This window comes from Ooceraea biroi, chromosome 5, assembly GCF_003672135.1.
Source record: "Ooceraea biroi isolate clonal line C1 chromosome 5, Obir_v5.4, whole genome shotgun sequence".
Lineage (NCBI taxonomy): Eukaryota > Metazoa > Arthropoda > Insecta > Hymenoptera > Formicidae > Ooceraea > Ooceraea biroi.
In genome coordinates this window covers 9,866,000-9,893,973 of record NC_039510.1, presented here as the reverse complement: position 1 = coordinate 9,893,973, position 27,974 = coordinate 9,866,000, and the positions used below count along the sequence as shown (strand labels likewise).

Genomic DNA, 27,974 nt, shown 5'->3' with positions numbered 1-27,974 from the left:
AATATTGCAGTAATATCATGTTGCATTAAAGAAATTATGAGATAGGCAAAGACACATAAAGTAAGTAAGGACAAACGATAAGAGACATTATGAAGTCAATAACTTCATGTATGAAAAGAAGCTAAGTAATAGACAAGTAAATAAAAACATGAAATTTCGTGAGAACACACGGCGCCAGCGCCATGGCGCGTGAAGAAAAGAACGTGACGTATAATGACGTATAGTGCACCTCTCGAGGTCCTGGAAGGCGTCTCTTCGGGAACACCAACAACACGCCTGCTTATATTATTGCCTGCATACATATTTATGCGCGGAGGTGGAGGAGGGTGAGAAAGGTCGACGACGGAAAAGGAAGGACTCGCTTGAGTTAGTTATTACTGAATCAATTACCCGCTCGTATTTATAGGGTGTAGCGTGTTTCTTTTCTGCTTCTCTCTCGCCACTCTCGTACTCCTTTACGAACTACGAAGGAAATGGGAGGTGAAGACAAAGAGAAAGAGAAAAGGAAAAAGAGAGAAAGATATTACGTCGAGATACGACCGGAAATTCACGAGGCTTCTTGAAATATATAGTGTTGACGATGGTGCGCGACACGATCGATAGATATCACGCAATATGTCCGTTTTTAAATGGTCTATTTAAAAATCTTTGAGAGATGATACATCGATGATACATTTAATATCTAATCGTATCACGATTTACATATTAACATAAGATTTATGAAAATATGTCGACTTATCGACCATTTCTCTGATTTCATCAGACAAAACGACGTTAGACAGAATGAACGAATATTTAGGACTATAAATGTAGAAGATGCACGGGATTGACTAAAATGGCCAAGACTTAGCATCTCGCACCTTCGTCGATGGTTATCTCCTATCCGGTGCAAGACGGAACTACGAAGAGGGAGGTTTACCTATAGTTTTACGCCCTCTATTCGCAATTAGAGAGATACGAGATACTCGGTTATTATCTGTCTAGCGTAGCGGCGATATGGCGAACGCGACGCATGCACCCGCCAACGTGCGACTCCTAATATATTCGAAACCCCGCCAAGGATTGTGTTGCGCGGACTGAAATATTCTACACCATAAATTTCGTGAGTATTCGCAAAAATCCGTGACGCAAAAGCCAACGCAACCTGCGGAGTTTCCATTACGGGGGTACGTGTAAAATTGATGAGTGCAATGTCTATTCGAAAATCGAAAATATTGTATCTTCTTTGGAAATTATTGGCGTTAGTTTATTGATTTTTTCTCATATCAAAATTGCTACTATTAAAAGTTTCAGTTAAAATTCAATATGACTAACATGTCTGAAATAATCATGGAGGCAAGGCAGAATGTAATTCTCCCAATTTTTATGTCTGTACTTCTAATATGAAACTTAATCCGTACCGCGTAAACGTCGTTTGCAGTTTTGCGAATTTTGATTGCGAATAGTTGGAATACACTGCAGATACAGTTGACCGACAATATTTCATGACTATTTTTTTCTGGTCAGCCAGTTTTATATTTCACGATATTGAGTGCAGAGAGATGCTGCTACGGAGAATTTATATTTCTATCTATTTTTCTCTCACTTTTTCTTTTTCTCTTAAGAAAATGTAATATATAAGTATAGAAGATATATAAATGTAATATAAAATATGAGAAATATAAATAAGATAAAGAAGTATCTCTTTATTCATTATCTTTTATCGTTGTCTATCATTGTCTTTTCTACCTATATGTTCGTACATTTTAGAAAAAAATATAATAATAAAAGAGCAAAAGGCCAACTGATTCTATGTAGTGTATGAACGTATTACGTGACATATAGTTCAATGATTCCGAGAAAAACGCGTTCTGCAAACGTTGCACACTCTGTTTTATTTTTGATCCTCGATGGAAAACAAAATATGTCTGGTATAGAGTAACTGCTTGCAAATAGTCGGCCAGTGGCTTGCATACAACTGACAAAATCTGCGTACATTTCGGTCCAATCCGTGTCGTAAAACCTGCCGGAATTTATACGGGGAACTGATAGTAATAATATCTGCTAAATGCATAGTTAACGATAGCCCAGTGAGTTGGTCCTGCAAAAAAAATCTTGAAACTCGAGCTGCCATTGGGCGCGGTCGCTTCTGGGATGAGAGATTCTACCTCCGCGCAGGGCCGGTGAACGCGCTTCTTGCGATCGATCAATCGCTCATCGGAGATCGATAAATGGCGCCCATAGACAGTACGTGGGCGGAAATATTTAGTGACAAAGAGCCGCTAATGAATACGCGAATCAGTTAAATGTACAGATACGCGACATGATACTCTTACGCTACCTACATGTGCATAAATAAATAGCACGTTCCAAAAAACTGGCATATATCGGAAGACCATCTGCAGAAATTTATCATTAATTTTGCAAGAATTCAATTTATGAGCTGCAGAAATTATTGTCGTTTCTTCCGTTTCTTTCGTTTGAATGGTGATGCAATAACTGTTTCCTTTCCGTTCTCAATAATTCTATAGCAATTTATTAATAATTAAGGCAAATTATCATAAATTTTTGCATGTATCGTAGTAAGACAGGAGCAATGACCGTTAACAACGAATAGTAAAGGTTGGATACTTTTGACGAGGAAATATCGATTACTGAAAACGTCAGGAATTACGAACAAGTTTAATTACTATCCTGCGAATAATCGAGTGAATTTCTATTTCTCTCCCTCTTTCTGCTCCATCCTTTTCTACCTCTCACATTTATATAACTTTTTATCTACTATGTCTAATACGGAATAAGATATTTTCCCTAAAAATGTATCTAATCATTTCTCAATGAGTGATCGATACGCGTTATCAAAATATATGTTTAATAAAATTATTATACTCTTTCCATAGAATGGAAATAGTTCTTAATTAACATTAATATTAAAACAAGCATCCCTATTCATAATATTTTAATTACATCTTTTTCAATGTTGAAGATCACTTGTACTCCGCATATTGTAAAACGCGAAGTCATAACCCATTCAAGAATCCATATAAAATCCCATACAAGAGACTCCACGTGCACAAGCCCACATAGACCAGACGTAATAAGGCCCGAACCTATAGACGGCCCTGCCGAGGGAGACCGCGGGAGTAGCCGGGAGCAAAGGGAGGCCAGAGACGAAGAGCTCGAGGCTCGCGGGTGGTGTGGGGCCTAGGTGTTAAAACACGGTAATTAACAACGAGGAACGCCGTGGAGAACCGACGAGGACGAGAGAGACCACCGCTCTCTCCGGTGGCTACCAAGATTTACTGCCAAATGGCCGCGTATTTATGAACTACGCCTGTTGGTGCAGCGCACACCCGCACGCGCTCTCACTCGCAGATGCGTGTGTGGGTACGCTCGTGGTAGATATGCTCCACGAGGGTCGGCGAGAGTGGAGTGCTAACTGGCCATCGATCATGTTTCGTGGATAGTTAGGAGCCATGAAACATTCATGCGCGATCGACCACCCATCGCAGCCGTGGTCTTCGCGTCCGAGCGCAGTTGCAACGATGTGCGATCCTGTCGCAGTGCGGACTTGGGAATCACGCTCGCCTAGACATGGTCGCGTACTATTAAGGGGTTTTTAATTCATCAGGGAGCGAGCAAGTATGAAGTAGCATCTTAACGCCAGAACACGAGAAGAAAAATTTCCTGAAATTTCTTTGACATCAAGATTATCGTCTGTTATTTCATCCTAATCGAAGATCGATTTAATATATAGCGATGATTTCATCGATGAGAAACCGCTATTTGTTTGTATCATAAATTCATTGTTTTTAATGTAATTTTACGAATGATTTGAAATCAAAAATTCAACCCCCTTCTGATCTTATGTTGCACGTTTTTTCTCATTGAATTGATCAGAGTCGCACGATAATGGGGCGCTGCTCGATCAAAATCGCATCGTCTCGATCGAAGAAGCAGGATCGGGCGATCGTGTATCTCGGCGAGCAGAAGAGGCGACAGGTTTCCTCGCGCGCGCGAGTACGACAGCATTTTCCGAGGGTGGCTGCTTTATTATCGGCACGGGGCTTTAAATCTCTGGGTCCGAGGCCCCACACCCGCAGCAGACCCCGTGGTGCTTCTCGTCGAAGCCTTGCCGGCGTGGCAGTCGAGTTGTTGCCGGCCATAATACATTATGCCTACCTAAGGCTGTTAGTGGCCGACTCGTGCTGGCGCGCGTTAAGTTATTAGAGAATCAATTACTCCTCCGCTATTGTTTATGACGGGCCCCAAGGGTCCGAGACGCACCCCACGCTCGTTCTCCTCGCCTGTCCCTCCCTTGCCACTTAGCTCCTCCGACGTGATACTTTGCCGCTTTAACATTCGTACTACCTTTTCTTTCGATGAAAGAGCATGATTTTTCTCGACTACATCCTGTCGTTATTATGATAATTTAGTGATTAATTAGATGCTCGTTGATGAGTAACATACGTGTCTGTAATCTTGTAATTGTGCGCGTTCTTAGAAAACTATTTGCTCTTCAACTTTTAATAGACTGAAATTAGAGTGGATTTCAGCAATGTACAATATTATATGTAGAAATTGGAAACCAAAGAAGGATTCGGTTTCCTTTCTTTGCTCGTCTTCTTCAAACATTTTCTTTCTCTTTAGCGTTTAGATAATTCTATCGTTGTTTAAACATGTATATTTTTATCTTTTCTATAATTTACGTATCCTGTTGGAGGTGCTAAATGGCTCCCCTCTGAACACAATCCAATCGATTCTCGTTCATTATAAGAACATTAATTTAACGTTGACTTTTCGAAGCAACGACAGGGAATATAAACGAGCGCTGTTTAGCACGCCGGAGGTGCGTCGACATGAACAGAGAGTACATTTAATTTATGTTCACGATAAGTACTACGCGTTACTTTGTTACAAAGCAGTTCTCTCCCAGATTTAAATTCCTGTAGAATTCTTATTACATTATTGCAGCGCGCAAAAATAAAAAACGGATCTAATCACGCGAGCTGGACTCTTGCTGTCGCAGCATCAATTATGAGATGAAATGATGAAATAAATCAACTGTTCAAGTACACCGCTTTTCTTCAAAAGCAAAATATGATGATTCGGAATTCGAGTGGCGTGCATCGGAAAAGAAAATTTCGCGGGTGAGAAGTAAAAAAAATGGACGCTCTTGGGGTGTGAGGATACCGCGTGGCGGCGCGAAGTGGCCTGTCATTAGGCTCGATATATCTCACGCCGGCAACAACACATCGCAAACAAGAAATGACATCGACTCCTCTCTCTCTTTCTTTCTTTCTTTTCGTTCCTCTCTCGCGGCCATTAACGCGTCTGCGCGTACCTGCAACTTCGAATACCTCTGGCCAATACCAGTTCTACCTCGATAATTCGTGAGAAATCCCACGAATTTTCCCACGTTTCCTGCTTGGCAGATGACGTCTGTATGCGGAATTCAAAATGAAGCAATTAAAAATATTTTATCCATGAAAATACATGCATTGTTTGCAACGGACGATTCTGCAATACATGCAATTCCGAGTGTTGCACGTAACATAATCGATTTCGACGTTGCAATAAAATAACAATACGCTATCGTCTTTCTGTCAACAAATAAATGCTGTTAGGCGAGAAGAGAAAATACGAGATACTTTCATCAGATTTCCAATTAAAATAATACGCATTTAGCTGAAATATACGTGTTGCAAATTTCGTGTATTGCGATAACAGAAACATGAATTATATGGATCACCGCGCGTCCGAAAACTCTATTTTTCTCCTTCTCTCTCTTTCTGTATCGTAAAACTCTTATTACTTTTGCAAAGTGTAATCTCTCAGCGCACTAAAACAAATTATTTATTTTGTGGCAGCAGGGAATTGGTAATTCACAATTACGTACGTAACTCCGGACGTTTTGTGTCCGATCATTATTATACGAGACCCATCGTTTTCGCGAAGCCAATAGTGTGCCCCTCCGGGTCTTCCGTCTACTCGTTCGCGAATCAATTTTTTCCCTCCATGCGCGAGTGGACGCACGTATGAAATTAAAAAAGAAACGTATCGTACGCGAAGTACAATAAAAAAGGAGAGGAGGAGGATACCCGCAAGTAATTTGATTCGCGCAGCACACGTGCGCCTTGCAGTTTTCGCAAAGATGCTTAATAGAACGATGCGCCCTCGTAACGGAGCCGCAAGATTGCAGCCCGCTTGATGGCTTTATGTCTTCCGTATTCAGGGATGCAAATCATCCGAATTGTCACACATTACGAGCGTATTACAGTGATCCGACGGAAGGATCACCTTAATAAGCGCGTAGCAAACTGCGGGTATCCGAGTAGGCGTCCCCCGATCAGCGGATCATCTTTAAACCGCTAGTAATCATCTCGCTCGTCCACATCTCGCCGCTCTTAAACAGCATCAGACCGATTCAGTTGAAGCTGTTATATTCTGCCCACAAAAAGTCCAATTTTCGGGAGTGCAATAAAATTTACACAAGCTTTTCCGTTCCCACAGAGTTAAATTATACAGTATTTTTAAGCTCTGACAATTTTCTAGATCTTTATAATCAACGAACATATGCTGCTTTCTATTCGAAACTATTAAATATAAATGATTCCAGCATTAATCATGTAGTACTAATTATAGGAAAATATGTCATTTATATACTAGCAACCATTTTTCTATAGACTCTTGATTCTAATCGTGCGTTTTTAACGTGCTCATCGAGTCGACGAGTATCTACATGAAAATATCAGCTCTGAGTGTTCGCGATAATCATATCGAACACCCTTGTTCAATATTATCATCGTTAACGCTGGAATCTATTTAACTTGATTTACAAAAAGTGCAATGCAAAAGTGATATCAAGTTTCACGGCGGTTTTCGGCGAGAACGGCGCTCACCAGAAAAGTCATTCCGACTGAATCGAGCTGATGCGTATATACCATGGGCCACGAGGGTCACAAGGGGAGGCGCGTTTGGGCCTGGCGCGATGTGATCTTATTATACTGCGAAGCGATGATGACCGTGTTTAGGTGTTGGCTTGCCAGATTTAAGAATACACCTCGAGCCTGGACGATTATGGTAACGAGGCCTCTTTAGTCACGTTGACGTGCACCTTATTCGCGAATAAGGCGCGATATTCTGCGCATGCACGGCGACCTGCACCAGTCGCCTCCTTATTGAAACTTTGCGGTTGCCAGCCACAATGGCGGCTGCCAGACAGGGAACTGTCAAGGAGCATGTTAGGAGCGTGATAGTAAAACATTTGGCAACAACCTTCCACGGTTTTATTTCAGATACTTCGAATAGTGTCTACTTATTCTGCAAGAAATAAATTAATCTGGCAAATCGTTTCGAGCAAAGCATGTAAATAGAAATGTAACTTCATATGGTAGATCTAACTATGTATCTGTATGTGTGTATAATTCATTTGTTAGGACCTTAGAGAGTACTATTATAATTTTAATATTATAATTTTAATTATAATTTTACGTTGCAACACAGTTTCTTATATTTTGACGCATTATTATTTAATAACGAAAGCAGAATTTGTGTCAGATGGATCAATGATTGTGCACAGAAAACTCGAATTGTCGAGATGTCACATATTACGAGAATATTATGGTGATTCGCGGCTGATAGCCGTAATAAACAGCCAGGATCGTAAAAGTGCAGGCATCCCGAGCCGGAGGGTTCACAGAATCATCTTTTAAACTGCCGATAATTTCTTACACCGCACTTGCCGTTTTTTTCCGAGGTAGACACAAGTATATCGTATGCGAAATTCATTGTAACGGCAATCTCATATCGGACAAGCGTATCTCGCGCATTTGATGCACACGGCCGTGTGATTTTATAGTAGATATTCAGTGAGTATCTTCCGGCGTGATATATTCTATTTTGCATAAATAACCATTAAAAGCGATCGTGTGTAAAATCACGTTAATTTCATTTTAATTTAACGCCGAATAAGAGAAACGTCAATAAATGGCGGAAAGTGTCGTAAATGATCGGATTTACAAACATATTATAATTTGTGCGAGGAGCCGGCGTGCGAAATAATTTATATTTTCCAGTTTAAGCTTGCTCATTTGTTGCAAAAACACCGCGTTGATAAAATTAAATCGCGATTATGTGCGCGTAATTATCTTTATTATGCGATAAGATTACATTTTGTTTTTTGGGTAAATGACGGATGATCAAAATATCATAACGAACTGATGATAATGGAACCGAAATTCTCATCTTTTCATTCATTTTCGCATTCATTCCTGCTGCACAATATCGTGCGTTTCTTTTGACAACTTGACACCTACACAGACACACGTTTCAGAAAAACGTCTTTTTCCAAGTAATTGAAAGATACTTCAGCATTACATATTGCTTACAAGAACATTGATTCAAAGTCAATCGAAGAATCCATCATTGTAAAGTTCATGGGAATGTCGCGCGCTTGTTGAACGCTTCGCTTTCGTCACCCAATAAAATCAATCCGTTCGCTTTTTTTTCCTATGCGGGCACGAGGGGGTGAACAACCTGGCAAAGGTGCGGGGACGAGGAGGACGAGCGGAGAACGGCGGAGAAAATAAGCAGATATCGAGGGAGGAAGATCGAGCAACAAGATCTCACGAGGTATCTCGATAAATCCCCTTCGCTGGACAAATAACGACAAGGCTCATTACTATAAACACGTCTCGCGCGCGGTCTCTGCGTGTGGCGCGTCGGGTTGCCGCACTCTCTCGCCACGGCCGTTTATTTTTATATCCACGTGTCTCTCTTGTTCGTTATTATATTATCCGACACACGTCGCACGCCCCGACATTTTTGTCGTTCCCGGCCGACGAATATGAAGAATGCAACGAGAGCAACTGGAGACTTTCTCCGCTCGTCGCGAAAGGAAGAAACGCGTTGGCGGATCGATAACTTGCGTGTATTGCAAAATGCCTTTCCACTGATTTGTTTTTTAGCTTGAGTAACAATTCAGTGCAATGATTATTGCACTTTTTCTTACGATGTTGACTACAAATAAATTCTTTATTGTTATTTAGAGTAATAGTTTCATTTCTTCGCGTCTTATCGTGCACTAGAAGTGCAATGTCATTATTGCTTATATGATAGGTAGCATAAAAGCAGAGGCCTAACACCATCAACATCAGTACGATGTCTGCTGTTCAATCGATACGTCAATTAATTTTCGAAAGAAGGCTGTTCTCGACTAATTTAAATGGTCCGACGAGCTATGGGGGAGCCGATCGTGCACAACGCACCTGGCTGTTTCCTCTTTTTTTTAAACCCGTGTTCTTGCCTGTATTATTATCGCGAGCGCATTAGGACGCAACGAGATACCATGTAACTATGAAATATGTGCTACACATTCTCACACGAATGCAAAGAACCAATTATTGATATTAGTGTTGTAACATTGTGCAGTTATCGTCATAACGCATGATTACTATGATATCATTACAGTAGCTCTAATTTCGATGTTATTGAATGCAACTGGTGATCGAGCGCAAGATAGTTTTTCAGTTATTAATTAGACTGACCCATAAATTTGTCAAAACGCGAAGGCCGCGTTGCAACGAGTGCGAATATAAATAAACGCGAAACGTGCGTTGCGAAACAGATGCGCGTGGATTTCACCTGCGGTTGCGGTGCTCCATCTGCGATCTGAATTCTCTGAAATTTTAATTACTGTGTTCGCGCGTCTGCTAAACAATTATATTCCCGATCGCACCGCGTGTCGATACGTGTCTCACCCTCGGGGGGGCACCAATACACCCTTCGTTTCGCGTACCATACGTGCCCCTCAGGTGCGCGCGCGCGTGGAGAAAGTGCCCGCTCGATCAAGGGCCCGCGCGTCTCATGTAATTTTGATCGAGTGGGTGGATACCCATTATTTCGCATTACAGGGTCCTTACGAGAGAAAAGATCGTGCCGACCATGCGGATCGAGCGCGAGATGATCGAGACGGTGCGGCGCGCGTTAACGATACGGAGACTCGCGTCGATCCTACGTGCAATTTTGCGCGAACACATGACAGAGAATCGGCAGAACACTCCCGGAATTTTTCTTCGCACGTAGGCGATACTCGCAGCAACTAACGTCGATGAAGATTGTCGAGACGTTATGCGACTGATGCGGGATACAATCCGAGAAACATTAAAGTTTTACAAAACTTTAGAATTAGGAAACGTGAAATTGAGAGAAATTGCGATTTACTTGAATCATTTTTGGAATATAAAAGAATCAATCATTTAGATTTTAATGAGCGATTTCTCGTCTGTAAATCTCGCCTATCAGTGGTGAAAAAGAGAGAAAGTTCACGACGTTTCGTCGTTTAGTGAATATTTTCTAGAGCTTGTTGCGCGTATATTTCGAAAAAGATTCCAACGTGGCAATACTATCGCCGTTGCCAACGCCGTCTTTTTATTTCTTAATATCGGATCATTAGCGGCGGGCATTAGCGAACGATTCCTCGCGCGAGTTAATGATAACAGATTGTACAGCGGGCCGCGATGTTTGCGAGCATTATTGGCGCCACTTGTATATCGTTACCGGTGTACGTGACGTATCGGCAAAGTATCAGAGAGATCCGCACCATCCACCATATCATTATGACGCCTCGCAGGCAGAACTATCGATCCCGATCGATGATATTAATAGTCGCTAACTACAGTCCTCCGAGCCGCCTGCTCGCAAGCTTCTACAAGCAAGTTTCAGCCTAAGGAGTCTCGTTTCTCTCTTACCCGTAAAATCTATTAAAATTTCGTTTACATAACAGAAATACAAATCTATATAAGGTAAATATATTCCTTTAAAAAATGGGTATGAGTGTAATAATCATGATTGTGAAAGACATTTTTATGAAATCTAGCATCTTTTTCTTTTCAAAAGAAGCAAGTGCAAAAGATATCTCTTACTTGAAAGGTCTCTATAGAGATTTGAGTTAGTAGAGCAAGTTAACTAAAGAAAATTAATTATACGTTAAAATTTAATAAGATATTAATGGTATCGCGAGTGTAAGAAAATCTTGAGACACAGCTGAATTCATACATATATTCACAAATATTTCTTAGAGAACATATATGATATAAAATAAAAATTAACGCAATATGAAAACTAACCTTGTTTTTCTTTATGTTGTAATACCGTGTTGGCTAACGAGCGAATATTGTCATTGTCAGCGAACATTTCGTTTGCTGATCCGCACATCAGCCCGCGCGCGATCGATGCTATAAACCACGTTTTAGCGCTTCGCGAAAGCTATCGCATCGGGAGTGTCGTACTTTTTCGCGCGTTTTAGAATTGTACCGGAAGTGAATTCGTTTACTCACCTTACGATTGCTCTGGTCACCCGTTGCCCTTCCTGAGCCTCCTCCTCCTCCTCTTAAGGTGCTTTTTAATGCTGACGCTCGACGCTCAGTTTTAGCGTCAAAACAGATCACGTGATCAAAATTGACCACTATCTAGCGTCAGTTTTGATCACGTGACCGTGAGCAACGGGTGACGCCAGAGCAATCGTAAGGTGAGTAATTGATAAGCTTATTTAACAAAAGTCGAATTTATTTAACAAAAATAAATGAGTAATTGATAAATGTATTTAGCAAAAAGTCGAATTTCCATATTTTATTATTCACTATAAAATTTGACTAACGTCATCAAGTAATCACAAATTTTAATTGCAATAATAAAATTGGAATAATTATTTCTGTTCCAGATTGAGCGGATCTTTCGATCTCTGCGACAATTAATATTAGGTATTATAAATCGCTCGCATCGCGGGAAAACTACCAATCTTACCTGCGACAACGATCTGAAGTTGCGCGCCATAGCGTCGACGATAATCGCGTAATCGGAAACGTAGAAGCGCACGCGAAAAGGCTCTAGGGAATTTACGGGCTGGTTTACAGCAACTTCCGCTGGCGCACCATATTGAAACGGCGAGGGAAACGGGAGTTCGCGTCGCTGCTGCGGCGAGGGCGCACGTTGTCACGGATTCCGCAAAGCCTCCGAAGAGATAATAAACAAAAGGAACGATGAATCTTTTCTCGTGAATCGGCCGATGATGTGTCGCGTCGGGTCCGTGGTCGTTTGACTGGTTTTACGAGCGCGAATTTCCACCACGGGGTGAGTTATCATGGGGAAATTGATTGCTATTGGTGCTCGTAAACGTGACGCGACTCGCGCTGTCAATGCGTACGTAAGAGAGCTCGTCCGCGAGCTGTGCCGCGGTTTTTTAAGGTTATATTGACAGAGTGCGTAGCCTTGGCGGTGCGAATGACCCCGATTGGTTAGAAACGCTCACAAAATCGGCCCCGTTTTATGTGTCGCGTTACATAATTGTTCGTTGACTCGTTCACGAATGTCGAACTGCATTCACGGTACCTCGAAAACCGCGGTGGCATCCGTCATAACGTGCTATTCCGAGCATTCGCCACGCCATATTGGTAGCACAGTGTTTTTAAGTGGTGCTTCTTGTTTTTAGAGCACTTTGCTAATATCAGGGCAATTTGTTGAAAAAGTCGTGAGACGGGATTGCTCCTCGCAGTCCGGTAGCTTCGAAATTGGGAACTGTACGTCCGTGTAATAGATCGTATCAGATTGACGGTAATTTCGAGCTGCTTGTTCTAGAACTTATTTAGGCGCTTTGTAGATGCTTACACGAGTGGCGGAAAACTATGCTGCACAGATTTGCAAATCTACTTGTAAATGATCTTGAGGAAGAAACTGATCGCCGTTTTTCCGCCTGTCAGAAATATCGTTGACAAGTTAGAGACAGTTGTACAGTAGAAGGGAAAAATCTATTTCGATAGCGTAAACAGAAGATTGCCTGTTTTGAATTCTCAATATCAGATTGAATAATTTTCAGCCGCAAAATGACAGACGGCGCCGTGCCCAGAATGAAGCGTAATGGTGCGCGACTTTTTAAAAATCCACCACAGCCACATATGTGTATACAGGATTTTATACAGGTGTTATATCACTGTAATATAATAATATTGTTTTACAAGACTGTACACAATTTGTTGCAAGGAATATATGAATGTGTTACGTAACAAGTACCGATCTTTTTTACGTAGGGCACCACAGCTCCATGTTACGTAAATGTATTATCCTGGGACAAAATTGCAATGCCTCGCAGACCTTCACTGCCCGTGCCACTTTACGGAGGTATGAGAGTGCCACCACCTCGAACAAAGACGGAAGCAATTGTATTCGCTGTAATGGCCAATCCAGAGGTTCTACGAATGAGTGGCAAAAACGCTCAAGATCCAAAGGTAGGTTAAAGCTTATAATTTATATAACTTTTTGTATACTATTTCTCTCTCTCGTTACTAATTTTTGGGATGAGTGCGTATCATATTTATCACATGCATTTGTCATTTTTCAACAGAAGCGTGTGAGCTTTATCGAATTGCTACTAGATTTCATAGAAGCGATGAATGTAGGAGTAGTCTTCACTCGTCACTACACAATTCTAAAAGATCGGGACATCACGGGTGAGCTGAAAGAAGTCTGGAACGCCGTGCTAGCCATACGCGACAGCGAACAGCGCCCACCGCAGCAGGAAACCTGGATCGATGCTCAGCCTTCTGTATCACAGTATCCTCAATATCCGGAACAGCAACAGCAGCAGCAACAACAGCAGCAGCAGCAGCAGCAAGACTATACAGCACAACCACCGCAGTATCATCCGAACATCGCGTATAGAACTATTAGCAGAGAAAATATCGACAATTATAGTCACCAGCCTCAGAATCCGGTACTTCCTAAGAATGAGCCTCAGATCTTTGTATCAGGGCCGATGTCGCAACAATATCACGGCAATGTTCCGCGAATCGCCCTCGATCGTTACAACTACCGTGAACGCGGCAGAGATTGCGGCGGTAGGGACGGTCATGTCGTACAAAACTTTATAGCACAATATCAGTTTCAGCCTAGGCAAGCGTGGCCGCAATACTTGAATTCTAAGTACATGCCTCCGAACTCGAATCTGCCATACGGACCGGCCGCGAATACCTCGCCGGCGATCAACCCGCCAAACTCCATGAAACCTTTTCAGCCATACATCCCTTATCAGCAACAGCAACAACAGCAGCAGTCACCGCCACCGCCGCCTTCGCAGCAACATATGGATAACGCAATGCACCCTGATATTCGTAGGCTTCCGCAACAACAACACCAACAGCAGCAGCAGCAGCAGTCACAGATGCATCCGAATCACGTGCAACAATACGAACAACCTGGACCGTTCAATGTACAGAATAATGCGCACAGAACGGGCAGACCGCATATGGGAGTGATTCAGAAAAATAACGCTACTAAGAGACAGACGAATTCACCGACGCACATTTCCTCTACAAATCCAACGAAGGAAGATCAGTCCTTCACGAAGCCGAAAAGTCCCGTCAGGGTTCTCCAAAGAGAGACGTCAACGGAATGGCAGGATAATCTTGTGGAGAACAATAAAGTAGAAAAAGTAGAAGAGCCGAGAACCATTCCAGTGACGGATCTAGATGAGGATCTTAAGAAGAGCAACGAGATCGAAACTTATGCTGTAGAAATGTTGACGAAGAAGGAAGATGTCAACAATCCGGGTATCGCATGTACCATTGATGATGCGCCGGTGTGCGAAAATAATTCTGTGAAGCCAGAAAAACCTCCACCGGAAACCAAGGAGTCGGAAGCGCCAGCTGTACAACAACCTAGTGGTCCGAAGAATCCGAACAAATTCGCGAGAGGCAACGCGAAAACACGAAAAGCGGGTAAAGGTGACAAGCACAATTCCGTTGCGTCGGACAGTCCGAAGCGCTCGCAGCCGACGATGAATAGCATCATCAAAAGCGTATTTAAGATTAATCCGGGCGCATCTGGCGAGGACACATCCGGCAAACGAAAGACGAACGGGCAAACGAAGACTGCTAACGGTAAATGCGAAAATGAGGAGCAAGTACAGCAAGGGTACACGATATTGAAGAAAGAGGCTCAGGAGGAGATAGTGAGCGAGCTCGCCCAAATATCTATTCAAGACTGCAAGGACGCGACCGAGATCGGTCCCGTACTTTCGTGATAGCCTGGTTTACAGCTGATGTACAGCTGTGCCGTCACACGACCGAGGGCTTCGATGTAAATAGATAGAACATTATTCAATAAAATAGTCATGAGGGAACGCAGAAAACCACTAGGAAATGGAATGGTGAGAGAAAGGGAGACACACCATCTACGATCACATGCTCTTATGAAATGCGCTTCGAGTCCCTTTGTAATCCATGCGTCTTCCTTCGTGGAAGTTTCGACGATCGAATATCATCGCGCGGGCATCTGACCATATAGACATTACGTGTGACTCAGTGAATCGTTGCAACAGTGTTGTCAACAGGAATAGTTTGATGATTGATCTCTATACTATCATCTGCCAAGAGAAGACACTTCAATAGTCGATATTTTAATCCTTGACGACCCACAATGTCGACGGACGCTCTCGATGCGCTTTGAAATTCGTTTTTTGTTATATTAGAAAAGTGATAAACTGTCCGAGATGGAAGTAAACGGATGGTAACATGGGCCGTTAAGGATTAATCGAGGCTGTGAAGGCTGTTGTGATATATGGCATTGCATATATGGTCATACTAGAGTATAACAGCGCTACAGCGAGATCTATTGATATATTTATCAATTATCGTCGACTATGAGAATATCAGGAAATGTCACTTATTCGTGAACGAAGAGAGTTGGGTGCAATTTGAATTAATATGTACAGCGTTTAATTAATCAGTTTTACACACAACGGCCATATTTAAAGTATAGGTCATATTGTTCAGTGTTGTTTTCGGTAACGATTATATTCAGTATCAATTATAGTTTTTACATTTCTGTATTGTAGCATGAAGCTGTTTCGTGAGTTTAAACTGTCGGATTTTTGTTACGATAGAACAATTTTGTTTACTTTATCGTTTACTTGGATGAGCTAATGGAATGACAAATTTAATCTTTTCTAGATTTTATAGAATAATATGTTCTCTTATATAAAGTCAGATGATAATTAAAACATGTTTAAATTCTTATTTTAAAGCAATACCTAAATTCGATACATATACATGTGCATATATTTATACATATGTATGTATATGTACATCCATTCTGAACAAATATAAATGATTCGCTTGATATTTTTACTGTACTCGCTAGCGACAAGTGAGAGCACCAGCTCACATTTGCCAATCGAGATCCGTCTGTCTAATGATCACTCTGCTTCCAATATTTCGCGGCAAAAAAGGTCAAATGAACAGAGGGCAAGAGAAAAGAGCGAAAGTGATATTAAAATACTTTTAAGGTACGAGATTTCGCGTCATTGCCTCATCATCCTTATGCTAGACATGCAAATATGAATTGCGATTCATTTTGAATTTGACTATGCACCAAAGCTGGGTAAAAAAACACTAAAGCGTGATAGTGAAGCGAACAAATAACTTTAATAACAAATAACTTGCGTATTATTTATAACGTCAGCATTGTTGAACGTTATAATACCTACCTAAAGGATGAAATAGTGTAATGACAAGTGTGCATAAAATTATTTCAGTGTTATTCAATGTCTTTGCTGACCGATAGAACCATGGTTCAATGTAACTATTATTAATAAGCTTCGCTCAGATTGAGAGGTGTGAACTCAGTGTTTTGCCCAGCTCCATTAAAGTAATGTATCCGCGATATTGCCAATAGTCTATCATTAAAAAGAATTGATAGTTTTAAGAGATGGAGTAATATGTAATTATTGCGAAGCGGTGTCGCCATAGATTAACGACAAAAGCATTTCATTGTAAAATGTGTAACAGCTGATCATCTCGTACTTATATCTTCCTACAGACTAATTGGAGAAGTTTCTCTCGTCTGAGGCACGGCAAAGCTTCTCCTTTCAGAACGTACAGTCAGCGAGTCGTTCTTTAATCTTGTCGTCGCTACATATACATATATCAAACCTTATAATTATAATTCAAATTTTTTTGTATGTTATTTTTTATATCTGTATATATTATATTATCACAAAAGATTGCTATATTTAATGAGAAAATATATATTTCCGTTTTTTCAAACAATTCTCCTGATTCTTATTTTGTTGAATTTAATAAAATTGAAGGGAAAGAGAATTAGACAATGACTCACTGGCCGCGTTCGTGAAAAAGATTCGCTTTTAATAATATCGCGATTGGAAATCAATTGCATCTCAGTTCCTTCAACATCATTCGTGTCTCGAGTTGCAGTTTGAACGATTGTCTTGCGTTAAATACTCAACGCCAATTATGCGAAATTTCTCACCACGAACTTGTAATCTCTTAGTTGAGGAAACATGGAGCTATCACATAGTGATCCATCTGAGGAAACGCGCGTTACTCCGTTGGATATTCTGCCAATTTTATCAGCATAAGAAGAGACATTCGCGCATCACGTACAATCTGATCGAGACTAATGAGTCAATTATTGTGCACATTAGTCCTCGATTAGTCGCGACTATGTCGCGCGCGTTATTTTCCTATTTAAAGCGTTAAGCTAACGTCTAAACGCACCGTGTTTATATTATATTGGTGGCTTTGTCCCTAAAAGCTGAACAAAAACAGAACAATTTTAGCGAAATCTAATGTTTAATGCGTTAAGTAGTCATCGACACTCCTAACAAACGGTCTTCTAAGCATGAAAATAGTGTTTGGCCTCCAACGTAGATGATACGCTGTTGTTGTATTCTAACAATTTTCATAATCACTGCCACGGTAAGAGTGGCGGATAAAGCTGCCATTATTAAATTGAAATAGTTGGAAAGAGTCGGTTTTTTAATCGCGCAATTACCGTTACGAATTGTGTGTGATGATTGGACGTGTTAGATCGTGTCCACACGAATGTTATGTGTCTTCGTTAAAAATATATTTTTATACTTTTCCTAAGAAACGCGCGTACTTTTGAGAGACTAAGAGCAAAGCTATATAGAAATACGAGATTATTCTCAAAAGCTGAATATTATTTTTTTACGAACAAAATTTTATGAACAAAAAAAGTATGCATTACAATGCAAACAAAATTGTTACTGTGCGTAAAATTGAACGCTATAATTTTTTTTATTTTTTCAAATTTTACGTTATTATATATAATTGTATATAATTGTAATCTGAGATTACGGATCTGTTTTTTTATTTGCATCATTAATCAATAATAAATTACAATAGTGCGTACAATTACAATAGCATGTTCCCGATGATTATTCTAAAAGGAAAAACACTTATTGCGAAGTCGTTATAACAATTAATCTCATATTACAAGAAGAAAATATAAAGTTAATGAAAAGGATATCTTGGAAGAATATCCTGTCATCCACACAAGTTAGTATAAGAGCACATGTAAATGCTTGGAAATGGCATTTTTATAGAGGGATCTTCCTCTTAAGCGCTTTTTAAATATTCTGGATGTATTTAATAGTTTTAAGTGGCGCAATTCGGATTATTGCAGCGGAGACTCTTTACAACTATTTAAATTTGCGAGCCGCTCTTTTATCGTGATCCCCGTCGCATGCTTCTATATTTTTATATGTACTTGTGAAACCGTTTGAAAGAGAGAATTGCCTCCTCCCAATTGTATTTCCGGACATCAGATTTGTTTAGGTATTCGAGGTGCTTCGTTAATAACATTAAGATCTCAACTGGCGAGTAGATATTTGTTTATGTACAATCGCGGAAAGGATCAATCCGCAGGAAGACTGTGCGTGCAGTTATAACGTATAAAAAGAAAAAAAAAGAGAAATAAAGCATGCCACATAAAATGTGATGTGAAAATACCTCTGTTGTTGTTTTTGAAAATTGCGATTTTATGATTGGCTAAGTTCTTCTAGAAACGGTGTAGGAATAAGGCTGTGTAACCATTATTAGCAAGATTATTTCGCGACCTGAGTTATGACCTCCTGCGATATAGATATTGTTATATTTAGGACACTAAGCGTCATAAAAGCAACGATTAGCAGGGATAACCGGTCAAATTGCCTTATGTAAGCCAGTTATTGTGTTATTTGTATACTTTTTACATTTAACACAAAAGAATTCTAATATCACGGAGTTCAATAACAAGTTCACTAAATAATGGATATGTAACAGTCTTCATTGGACATTGGATTTCAGATTACTCGTAACTTCCGCGAAGAGGAGAACTTTATCTCCGACGAATAATAAAAGAGCGACGTTTTAAAGAAGACGATGAATTTTTAATTTTTATGTTATGTGGCAAGTACATCACAATTTTTGATTATTAATTTCTCTAATCTTTCTTGCTGGAGTGTATCTACTTACAAATATTGTTATTTAAACAAATGTTTTTTTCTTTTTTTTCTTCCAAAATACAATGGCGCTTAGTGCGTTGACAAATGTTTATTTGTAAGTTTATTTAGGCGAATTAAATTTGTGTATTTTTCAGTGCGAATCTTTAATAATGTTACTAAGATAGAATGATTTTAAGTGTTTCTTTGAAGAAGCTGAAAGCAGTGCTACGAGTGCCGAAAACGAGTTTCGTCGTTTTATGACACTAGTACGGCATTTTTCTTTTAATTATAGTCAGATAGCGGCTTGGTTCCTCTGCCAAAACTTCCTTGTCGCCGCATCAACTCTCATTATTGTTAATGATATGTATTCAGTATTTGTGTTATTTTAGATTCTTCTTATCATTGTCAGGTATATTACGGTTTATTATATCATTATTACTGCAAACATTGTGTAATCTATTATTATTCCATAATACATGGTTTTTTCGAAATCTATCCAGTTCATTACTATCCATTTATTAATTCAAAAAACCGATTCTGTTTTATAATAAAATTTTTAAGAAAGATATTAAATGTTCTTACAGTTAAAATAAGTCAACTTAAAATTTTGTTAAAATTTCTTAGCAGTTTTTTATTGATTATTTTAATGCTCACTTGTTAAAAATTAATAATCAGTGGATCAAAATATATGTATCGCATCAATCAAATTTTATTTGTTTGCGTTTTTAAACAAAATGAATAAATCATTATTTGTTTAAGTAATGACATATAGTTTTTTATTGCTAATCATTTTCTTGCCAGATTGTTGGCAATGCTTTTATTCTCTATATATCTGATCATATATGATCACAAGATAAATATATTTGTACAAAAAATATACAGCTTTCTCTATTAATGTATTCTGCTATTTCCTTCAAAATATTGAGCTGGATTGAGGTGGATTATAAACAAACAATCAACAACAAATGAGCATGACTAGCGACCAGTCTTGACGAGGTACTTTCACTGCGTCTATGATGACAAGCTATTTCCATGTTTTATATTGTTTCGCAAGACGATTTCCGGCGGAATAACGGAAAGGAAGAGGAGTTTCTCCCTCCATATGTGCCAAACGATCCATGGAATGATTCTCACTCGTTAGAAGTACTCCGTCCTCGCCGTGAGGAGATGTCAGTTCCGTCGACCATCTGCTGCAGTGATCAATTTGCGACAGTGACCCGCGCTTTTCTGGTGACAAATAGTGATTTGCACATTTAAACGTCATCACGAAAGTTCAATTAACTTTTTTTTCTGGAAACACGATGTCATGAAGATATTGTGGACAACTTGCCAGTGCGCTTACGTGACTTCACATGAATTGGAACATCTTCCGCTTCTCGAAACGCAGGTCTTTCGATGTGAAAGCGACGTGATATCACGCACCGCTCTTACTTGGGATGCCTACGAAAATGGACTCGAACATTATATAACGTACAACAAATAATACTTTGTATTCCCATCGCGTTATAAGGAATGTGCCAAAGTAAATGATTGAAAAAGTCGTAGAGCTCTAATAAAATTTAACTTTTTTATTTTCTCTATAGTATCTATTATATTCACGGAACGAGGCCAAATGTTTAGTTTCTAAAGCCTTTGGTTTGTTAAAACTGTTGCAAATCAGGTTGATGTTGCAAGTAACTTTTTATCGTGATTTACGAAAATCATACAATTTAGAAGTACAGTTCTTATTAATTTACAAACACACAAACAACATTATCTGGAAAACTTGAAAGGAGGGAAACTCTTCTTTGAGAATAAAAGCAGCATGAGTATTCCAACACAATATTGCTTCTAATATGCTACAAGACATTATTACAGTCTACATGAAAGGGAGAGGGAAAATGTGGAAGGGGTCCCTTTCTCCACAAGATGTATAACTGGAAACCAGTTTCTTGCTGCTACAGTAGGTCCATGTGCACTGCACTTAGTACGAGCGCGACTTACCGAGAGTACGTCACGCGGCAATCTCTTCTCTCTGGTAATCTGGCTCTCTGACAGGATCACGCTCTGAATTCCATCCTTACTTTGTGCGTGTCAGCGCATCCTCATTGCAACTACGGCACTTATAATCGAATCACTGTCAACTATTCATACCGGAGTGTTCTGATGTCGAGATAAAGGAGTCAAGATGACAAAGAATTTACCAAGTGATGCTGCTGTGGAAGGTGAGTTATTCTACACGTAAACAAACCGTTTTGAATTTGGTTGCAGCTTATCGGTCAGATAAAAAAATTGATCAGTCAGATCAGATCTTAAATTTGTGGTATGACAAAGGTTTAAACACATGATAATCTAAATAAAATCGAAATAAAGATAAAATAAGATTTTATAGAAGATCAATGCTTTTATCGTTGCCGGAAAAGCTTTAAATTTATCGTGTTCAGATTTAAAACAGCAGTACTATTTGATTAATTTTGGGGGTCTTCTGCCTTTTTATTAATTATAATGTCAAAATTTCCTTTATTAAAATTTTATTTCGAGAGTTTACATATTCAAAGTTAGTTCAAATTTTGACGATGTACAAATCTATGAATGTCTTTTTTATGAATATACACTTTTTTATAAATGTACACTATAGACCAGTGGTCGAAATTATTTCCATTTTGGAAGCGATTTTCAAGAACTATTCTACTTCTTTCCTCTTGCCTCTGCATGGCCGGCGAATTCTTCTTTTTCTTCTTTACACGTGGCAAGCGAATCTTTCAAATGGTTAGACACAGGATTGTCACATGTCGGTAGATGCTTGCGAGGGGCGCGTTTCCTAATTATTAATCTATTCTTATCGAAATCCTGTTTTTATTTTTATATGTATTATCAATATATTTATATTATATAATGCGACAATAGCTTTTCACGTCACCCATGAGGTACTATAGAATAAATTAGTAATTAGGAAGCGCCCCCCTCGCAAGCACCTGCTGACATGTGACAGTCCTGTGCCTGACCGTCACTTGGAAGATTCGCCGACCTTGCAGAGAGGCAAGGGGAAAGAAGTAAGCGTAGCTCTTGAAAATCGCCTCAAAAGTGGAAGTAATTCCGCACTGCGTACAGACTATAGAAAGAGTTATTAATAACAAAATACAAATACAAACATCTTGCATTTCTCTGAAAAATTTTAACAAAATTTTAAGTTGACTTATTTTAACTGTAAAAATGTTTAATAATTTTTATTATAAAACAAACTCATTTTTGAATTGATAATAAACATATAGATGCGTAATTTATCAAATGTTATTGACTATTTTGAGATTTCCATCTTATAATCATATAAGCAAGTTGCTTTGCAATTTTGCAAGTTATACATAGTAATGTAGGTAATCGCTTATGCACAAATATAAAAAACTTGTTAGAATGCGAAATAAACATGATTAATATAACATGTCCTTGAAAAATGTTTATCGTTTTATCGTGATGATACGCACTTTATGTATCTATACTGCTTACACTTTAAAATGTAAAATTATTCTAAATCTCGAAATATTTAACACGATGTATAGTATTGAAAAATGAAAAAAAATATATTATATATTCAAAAATATGTACAAAGTAATTACTCATTTCGAAGTTGCTGTGTTTGACGGCTAAACAACCGGAAAAAATATCTTATAGAAGAGACTACCTTCTCGTGTTCAACCGGTGCTATTGCGAGGACCGTGTCTAATGAAAGTGCGAATAGAGTGTCTTGCGACCTCGACTTCACATTCGTCGGTATTCTTGCTGCAACACGCTAAAAGAAATCCTACGGTTGTACCGCAGCGCAAATATCGAAAACTATTAAGCAATCGATTTTGTGATCTTTTTATATTTTGCAGATCGAATGATGAATTTTAATCTTTTTAACTGGAATTCTAATCATTTTAACTTTCTAACAAAAAAAAAGAAATCTATTTACAGACTACAAATTTACTAAGTGAAACCGAATATATTGAGCTGAAATTTACACATATACTTGCAAATATTTTAATATACGTAGAACATTCTCTACTTGCCATCTTTACTGCACATTCTCTACTTGCCACATGTGTACTTTCCAAAGCATTATATTTTTACAAATAAATTTACAAGATTTTTAAGATTGACTTCAAAAATCTTCTTGGAGTAAAATCAGTAATTAAATCAGTAATTAAAAAAAATATAACAATAAATTTGTTTATTGTTGATCTCTTTCTAAAAACATTATATAAGTAACGCAAATTGTTTAAATAATCAGAGAATTTGATTTGGCTAGCATATCTTGTCACGTACGCTTCAAGATTTCCAGTTCTTCTTTACTTGTAATATGTAGGACACACACTTACTCTGTTGAAACATTACGCAGCTACATGGAACGATTCACGTATGCAGCGAAAGCAATCTTCTCATTCCATGGTCAAATACTAATTGTGATACTCGCACATAATATTTCTCTAAATGACATAACATAAAATTTTTTGAATATTAACGTACAATTAGAAAAATAAAATTTCTAGTAGAACAAGTAAAAAAATAAGTAGAATATATATTGTTCGAAATAATATAGAAGTATTAATATAGAATAATATAGAATATAGAAGCATTTAAATAATAAAATAATTATTCTTACAACATTGAGATTATACATATATCTCTTGACAATATGACAAGCAATTGTGTCTTGTCATACATGATTACGTGAGACATATATTAAGTCACTCTAAACTTCGAACTTTTCGGATTTGTCACGTGCGAATGCGCGGATGTAAACATTGATTTTGATCTTTCTATATGCGAGGCACGTTTAAGCAAATTGTTCGTATACGTATACGACATCGTTTACATGCGTTCTCTTGTTCCGCCAAACATGACTTTGAAAATCGCTGATCGTGCCACATAATTCGACGATTTAAGTATTATTTCAGGATTTATTTCAGGAGTGTATGTGTGTGTAAAAGATATATATGAACTACCAGTAAAATGAAATTAAAATGTAAAAATTTCAAACCTCTGTGAGGTTTTTTTTTAGTGTGATCTCATTGCTTTTTGTAAAAGTTTTTTATATTTTTTCTGAAACAATTTATATATATGTATTTTTAGCTAACAGAAAACATAATCCGATTAACTTTCAGATGTGGTGGAGAAACGGTTACGTATTCTTCTTAAAGAAGGTGCCGAAACACCAATGAGTTTCGAATGGATCAAACCGGAACTTCCACCATTCTACGATGAAAAGAAGTTTCGGCTCGGTCAGCAAACCTTTTATAATAATGTATTCTCGATGATGATTGCGAAACTTTGCGGTCTGGTATCTCTCCTGTCCATTCCGACCATATTAGATGTAATTATGTTCACCAAACAAAGTGGCACTCCTTGTTTGGCATATCGTAGATACGCATCGACGATTCTTCATACATTTGTATGGCACGAAAAGAATCCCAATGAAAAACCCAACAAGTGAGTAAAACTCTAGTAAAAGTGATTAGATAACAAAAATATCATTTAAGAAACTAAAGTAAGAAACAATGAGCTAGTAAGAAATAAATTTGTACAAACTGTTAGAATACATAATTTATATTTTGTCGATATTTAAAAAATCGAATTGAACTAACAATAAGCTTTAAATAATAATGATGAATATAATTTTCGATATTAAAATATATGCTTCTTTAATATTTATACACTGTATTTAATAACGTTCATATACTACAAAAATGTATTTCTATATTTTCTTTAGATAGATGTTCTATATATATATATATATATAGCTATCATAAATATATTATAGATTCTTGGAATCATTGAAAATTGTGCGGAGAAAGCATTGCGTCGCATTCAAAAGAAGCACCGAGGCTAATGTTCACAGACCAACACAATTAGATATGGCACTCGCTCAATTCGGATTTGTGGGATTCACAATGGTAAATGGCGATTACCTGGGAGTGAGTACCACTGACGAGGAAATGGAAGGTGTAGTGCATCTCTGGAGGGTAATTGGAAGCATGCTTGGGATGGACGACAAGTTTGTACCTTTGTTTCCCTTTCTTTTCTTTCTATAATAAAATAAGAAAATAGAAACATAAGCAAACTATTGTCAATAGTTTTTTTCTTAATGTTTTTAAATGTTTTAGACTTTATAAATATTTATAAATAATGATGTTTGTTGAAGATATTAACACGGGGAAATAGATTACGTATATCGAGCAATAATATAAGTAAGGTCCAAAAGTTTCTGGCCTAATGGTATTAAAGAGATAATAATCAAACAATAATTTTTATTTTTCAATATAATCATCCTTTATTTCAATACATTGTTTAGAACGGCTAATTAACTTTTCTATACTACTGAAAAAATAATCTGAATTTTTATCCTTAAAATGGTCTACAATTGAAGAAATAATTTCTTCATCACTTGTAAATTTTCTCCATGCAGATTCGACTTCTGTTTAATTTCTGTCGGACTTTCGCCTTCTTTCGTTAAAAATTTGATGACCGCGCGATACTCAAGTTTAAACCTTTTAAAATATTGGGCAATACCTCTTCTATTTGCGACACTAACTGGAGTGCTATTGGTGAGTACTAGAGCCGTAAAATTGTAACTGCAGTGCAACAAAACATAGGGTGGGCGATTGACGGAGTTAGATCTGTTCATTCTTATTCTAACATGTTTGTGCTGGAAACTTTCGGACCTTAACTACGTAAAATACAAAGCTTTTTCAAATATTTTGTACATATCTTACATATTTATATTTTTAAGATAGACTTTAAAGATGTACTTACATCGCAGGTTCCTTTAATTTATGAATATCTATTCTTCTAGATTTAATCTTTGCACGGGAACAGTTGAAGAGTGTCGCCTTCTTTGCCGAAGAGTATTAGAAGAGGTGTTTCTGCCATCCATGGCAAAAAAGAATAAACATCTTGATGAGATGGGCCGTGTGATGCTGGAGTCTCTCTGGCCTATCAATTTTAACATCGAACCAATAGCGTTCACTACATTTACATATCACTTGGCCTCTTTATCTGCAATTAACAACAATCATTTTATTAAAATAGGTAATATTTTGAAATATGTGTAAAATTTTTACATTTTATGAAGCTAATGAAACTTATAAAAATAAAGTGTCATCAAAAAATAAATTTTAATTTTGAATATAAGGAATAATAGCTCTAAAACAAATTATTTATTACATTATATATATATATATATATATATATATATATTATATTTTCAGATACTTCGAATATGCCGTTTTACAGCTGGTACTTGTTCACACTTCAAGACTTCGTACTTAAATACTTAATGCGACCTAATGCTTGGTGGTCTCCAGTTTTCCGTGCATTCTTTAATGGCCTAATGCGATTTTCGATTATCATATTACAAAACTATTCTTTACCTGCTTATTGGCGCTTTGGAAAGGAATATGCATATATTAATATCTTCCACAAACATTTTGATTGAATATTCAGTCAAAACTACAGAAGAAATATCAATTTAAAAAAAATTACAAAAGATTACCAGAGACAGTGGAGATAGAAACCATGTATGATATGGTCATGCGTGCATAAATATTTTATGTGCATGTATAGGGTAATGATAAAGCGAGTTTTACTGAAAAATTATAGCTATCCATTTTTAAATGTTCTATATTTTATAAATATTTATAAATTATGTTTGTTAAAGATATTAACACAGGGAAATAAATTAGTATTACAAGAACCATAATCAAACATAAAAGAGAAATGTAAATATTCATGTTGCATATTCTTGCAAAAATAAATAGTATATTAAAAATATATCTTACAACTTTATGAACAATGTTTTTGTTATACGTAATTAGACTTGTATAACGATACAATTGTTATAGTTTTATACATATAATTGATGTGCCTTAGGTACAGCAGTTTAGTAAACCAGATCAAATTAGAATATTTAACATGAATATGTAGTACCTGAAGATGAAAACAATATTTGACTACGGTATATTTAGTTGTATTAATCATAAAATTAAAATATTTTTCAAACAACGTAAATATTCAGAGGAAATTATTTACTACATATTTTTATGTTGTTTGAATGATACAATTTGTTAATATATATTACATTGATCTTAAATATCAAAATAGCAGGATATCGATAACAGCAAGCGAAGACAAAGATGGATCATCAACGTTAAACGTGCTTTACGTTGTATGTTTTATATTTTATAGGACCATATAACCATAAATTTCTTTCTAAAATATCCAGAACATTATCCCGTTATAGCGATGCCTGCCGGTAAGTATTCGTTTCCACCATCCACAAAACGGAAGGTCAAACTTTGATGATCTTAAAGTTGGTCTTGACTCTGTCAATCACACGGTTGATGTTAATCTAACTCTAAATATTAGAGTTAAGTATTTATTAAAAAAATATTAGGTTGCATTATTAAGCACTGTTTTAAGACGGTATATTTCGCGTGCTGCATTATATGCAAGCTAGATTGAAAATTTTACCTGCTGCATAATGCGTTTAATAATAATTTATTGTAAATTTAGGACATTATCAACAAGACAAACCTTTTGTATTCATGTATATATCTATCTATAAGTAACAAATTTATAATGTATTATTTTTTCGTTGAATAAAATTTCTTTTTTTAATTTTATTATTCTTTATTATATGATAATAATGAAAATTATTCAGTTAAATATTTATTTTAAT

The 27,974-nt window shown here is 37.5% G+C and overlaps 2 protein-coding genes across 5 annotated transcripts; both read left to right on the top strand.

Annotated features, from left to right (window-relative positions):
• The first annotated feature begins 11,941 nt into the window (after nucleotides 1-11,941).
• Nucleotides 11,942-19,774, top strand: LOC105281237 (TPR-containing protein DDB_G0280363). Of its 4 annotated transcripts, none has more exons than XM_011342324.3 (4): nucleotides 11,942-12,111; nucleotides 12,854-12,956; nucleotides 13,065-13,262; nucleotides 13,379-19,774. In XM_011342324.3, the coding sequence occupies exons 2-4, from the start codon at nucleotides 12,861-12,863 to the stop codon at nucleotides 15,053-15,055; spliced, it is 1,971 nt and encodes a 656-aa protein (XP_011340626.1). In that variant the 5' UTR covers nucleotides 11,942-12,111; nucleotides 12,854-12,860; the 3' UTR covers nucleotides 15,056-19,774. The 4 variants fall into 4 exon arrangements, with proteins under 4 accessions (XP_011340626.1, XP_011340624.1, XP_011340625.1 ...); XM_011342322.3 differs by having other exon boundaries at nucleotides 12,470-12,956; XM_011342323.3 differs by lacking the exon at nucleotides 11,942-12,111 and adding an exon at nucleotides 12,119-12,557 and having other exon boundaries at nucleotides 12,638-12,956.
• Nucleotides 19,775-19,956: 182 nt separating this feature from the next.
• Nucleotides 19,957-27,910, top strand: LOC105281244. Its single transcript, XM_026970011.1, has 5 exons — nucleotides 19,957-21,483; nucleotides 24,403-24,727; nucleotides 25,059-25,292; nucleotides 26,091-26,326; nucleotides 26,506-27,910. Exons 1-5 carry the CDS (start codon nucleotides 21,447-21,449, stop codon nucleotides 26,730-26,732), a joined length of 1,059 nt encoding a protein of 352 aa, XP_026825812.1. The 5' UTR covers nucleotides 19,957-21,446; the 3' UTR covers nucleotides 26,733-27,910.
• Nucleotides 27,911-27,974: the final 64 nt, after the last annotated feature.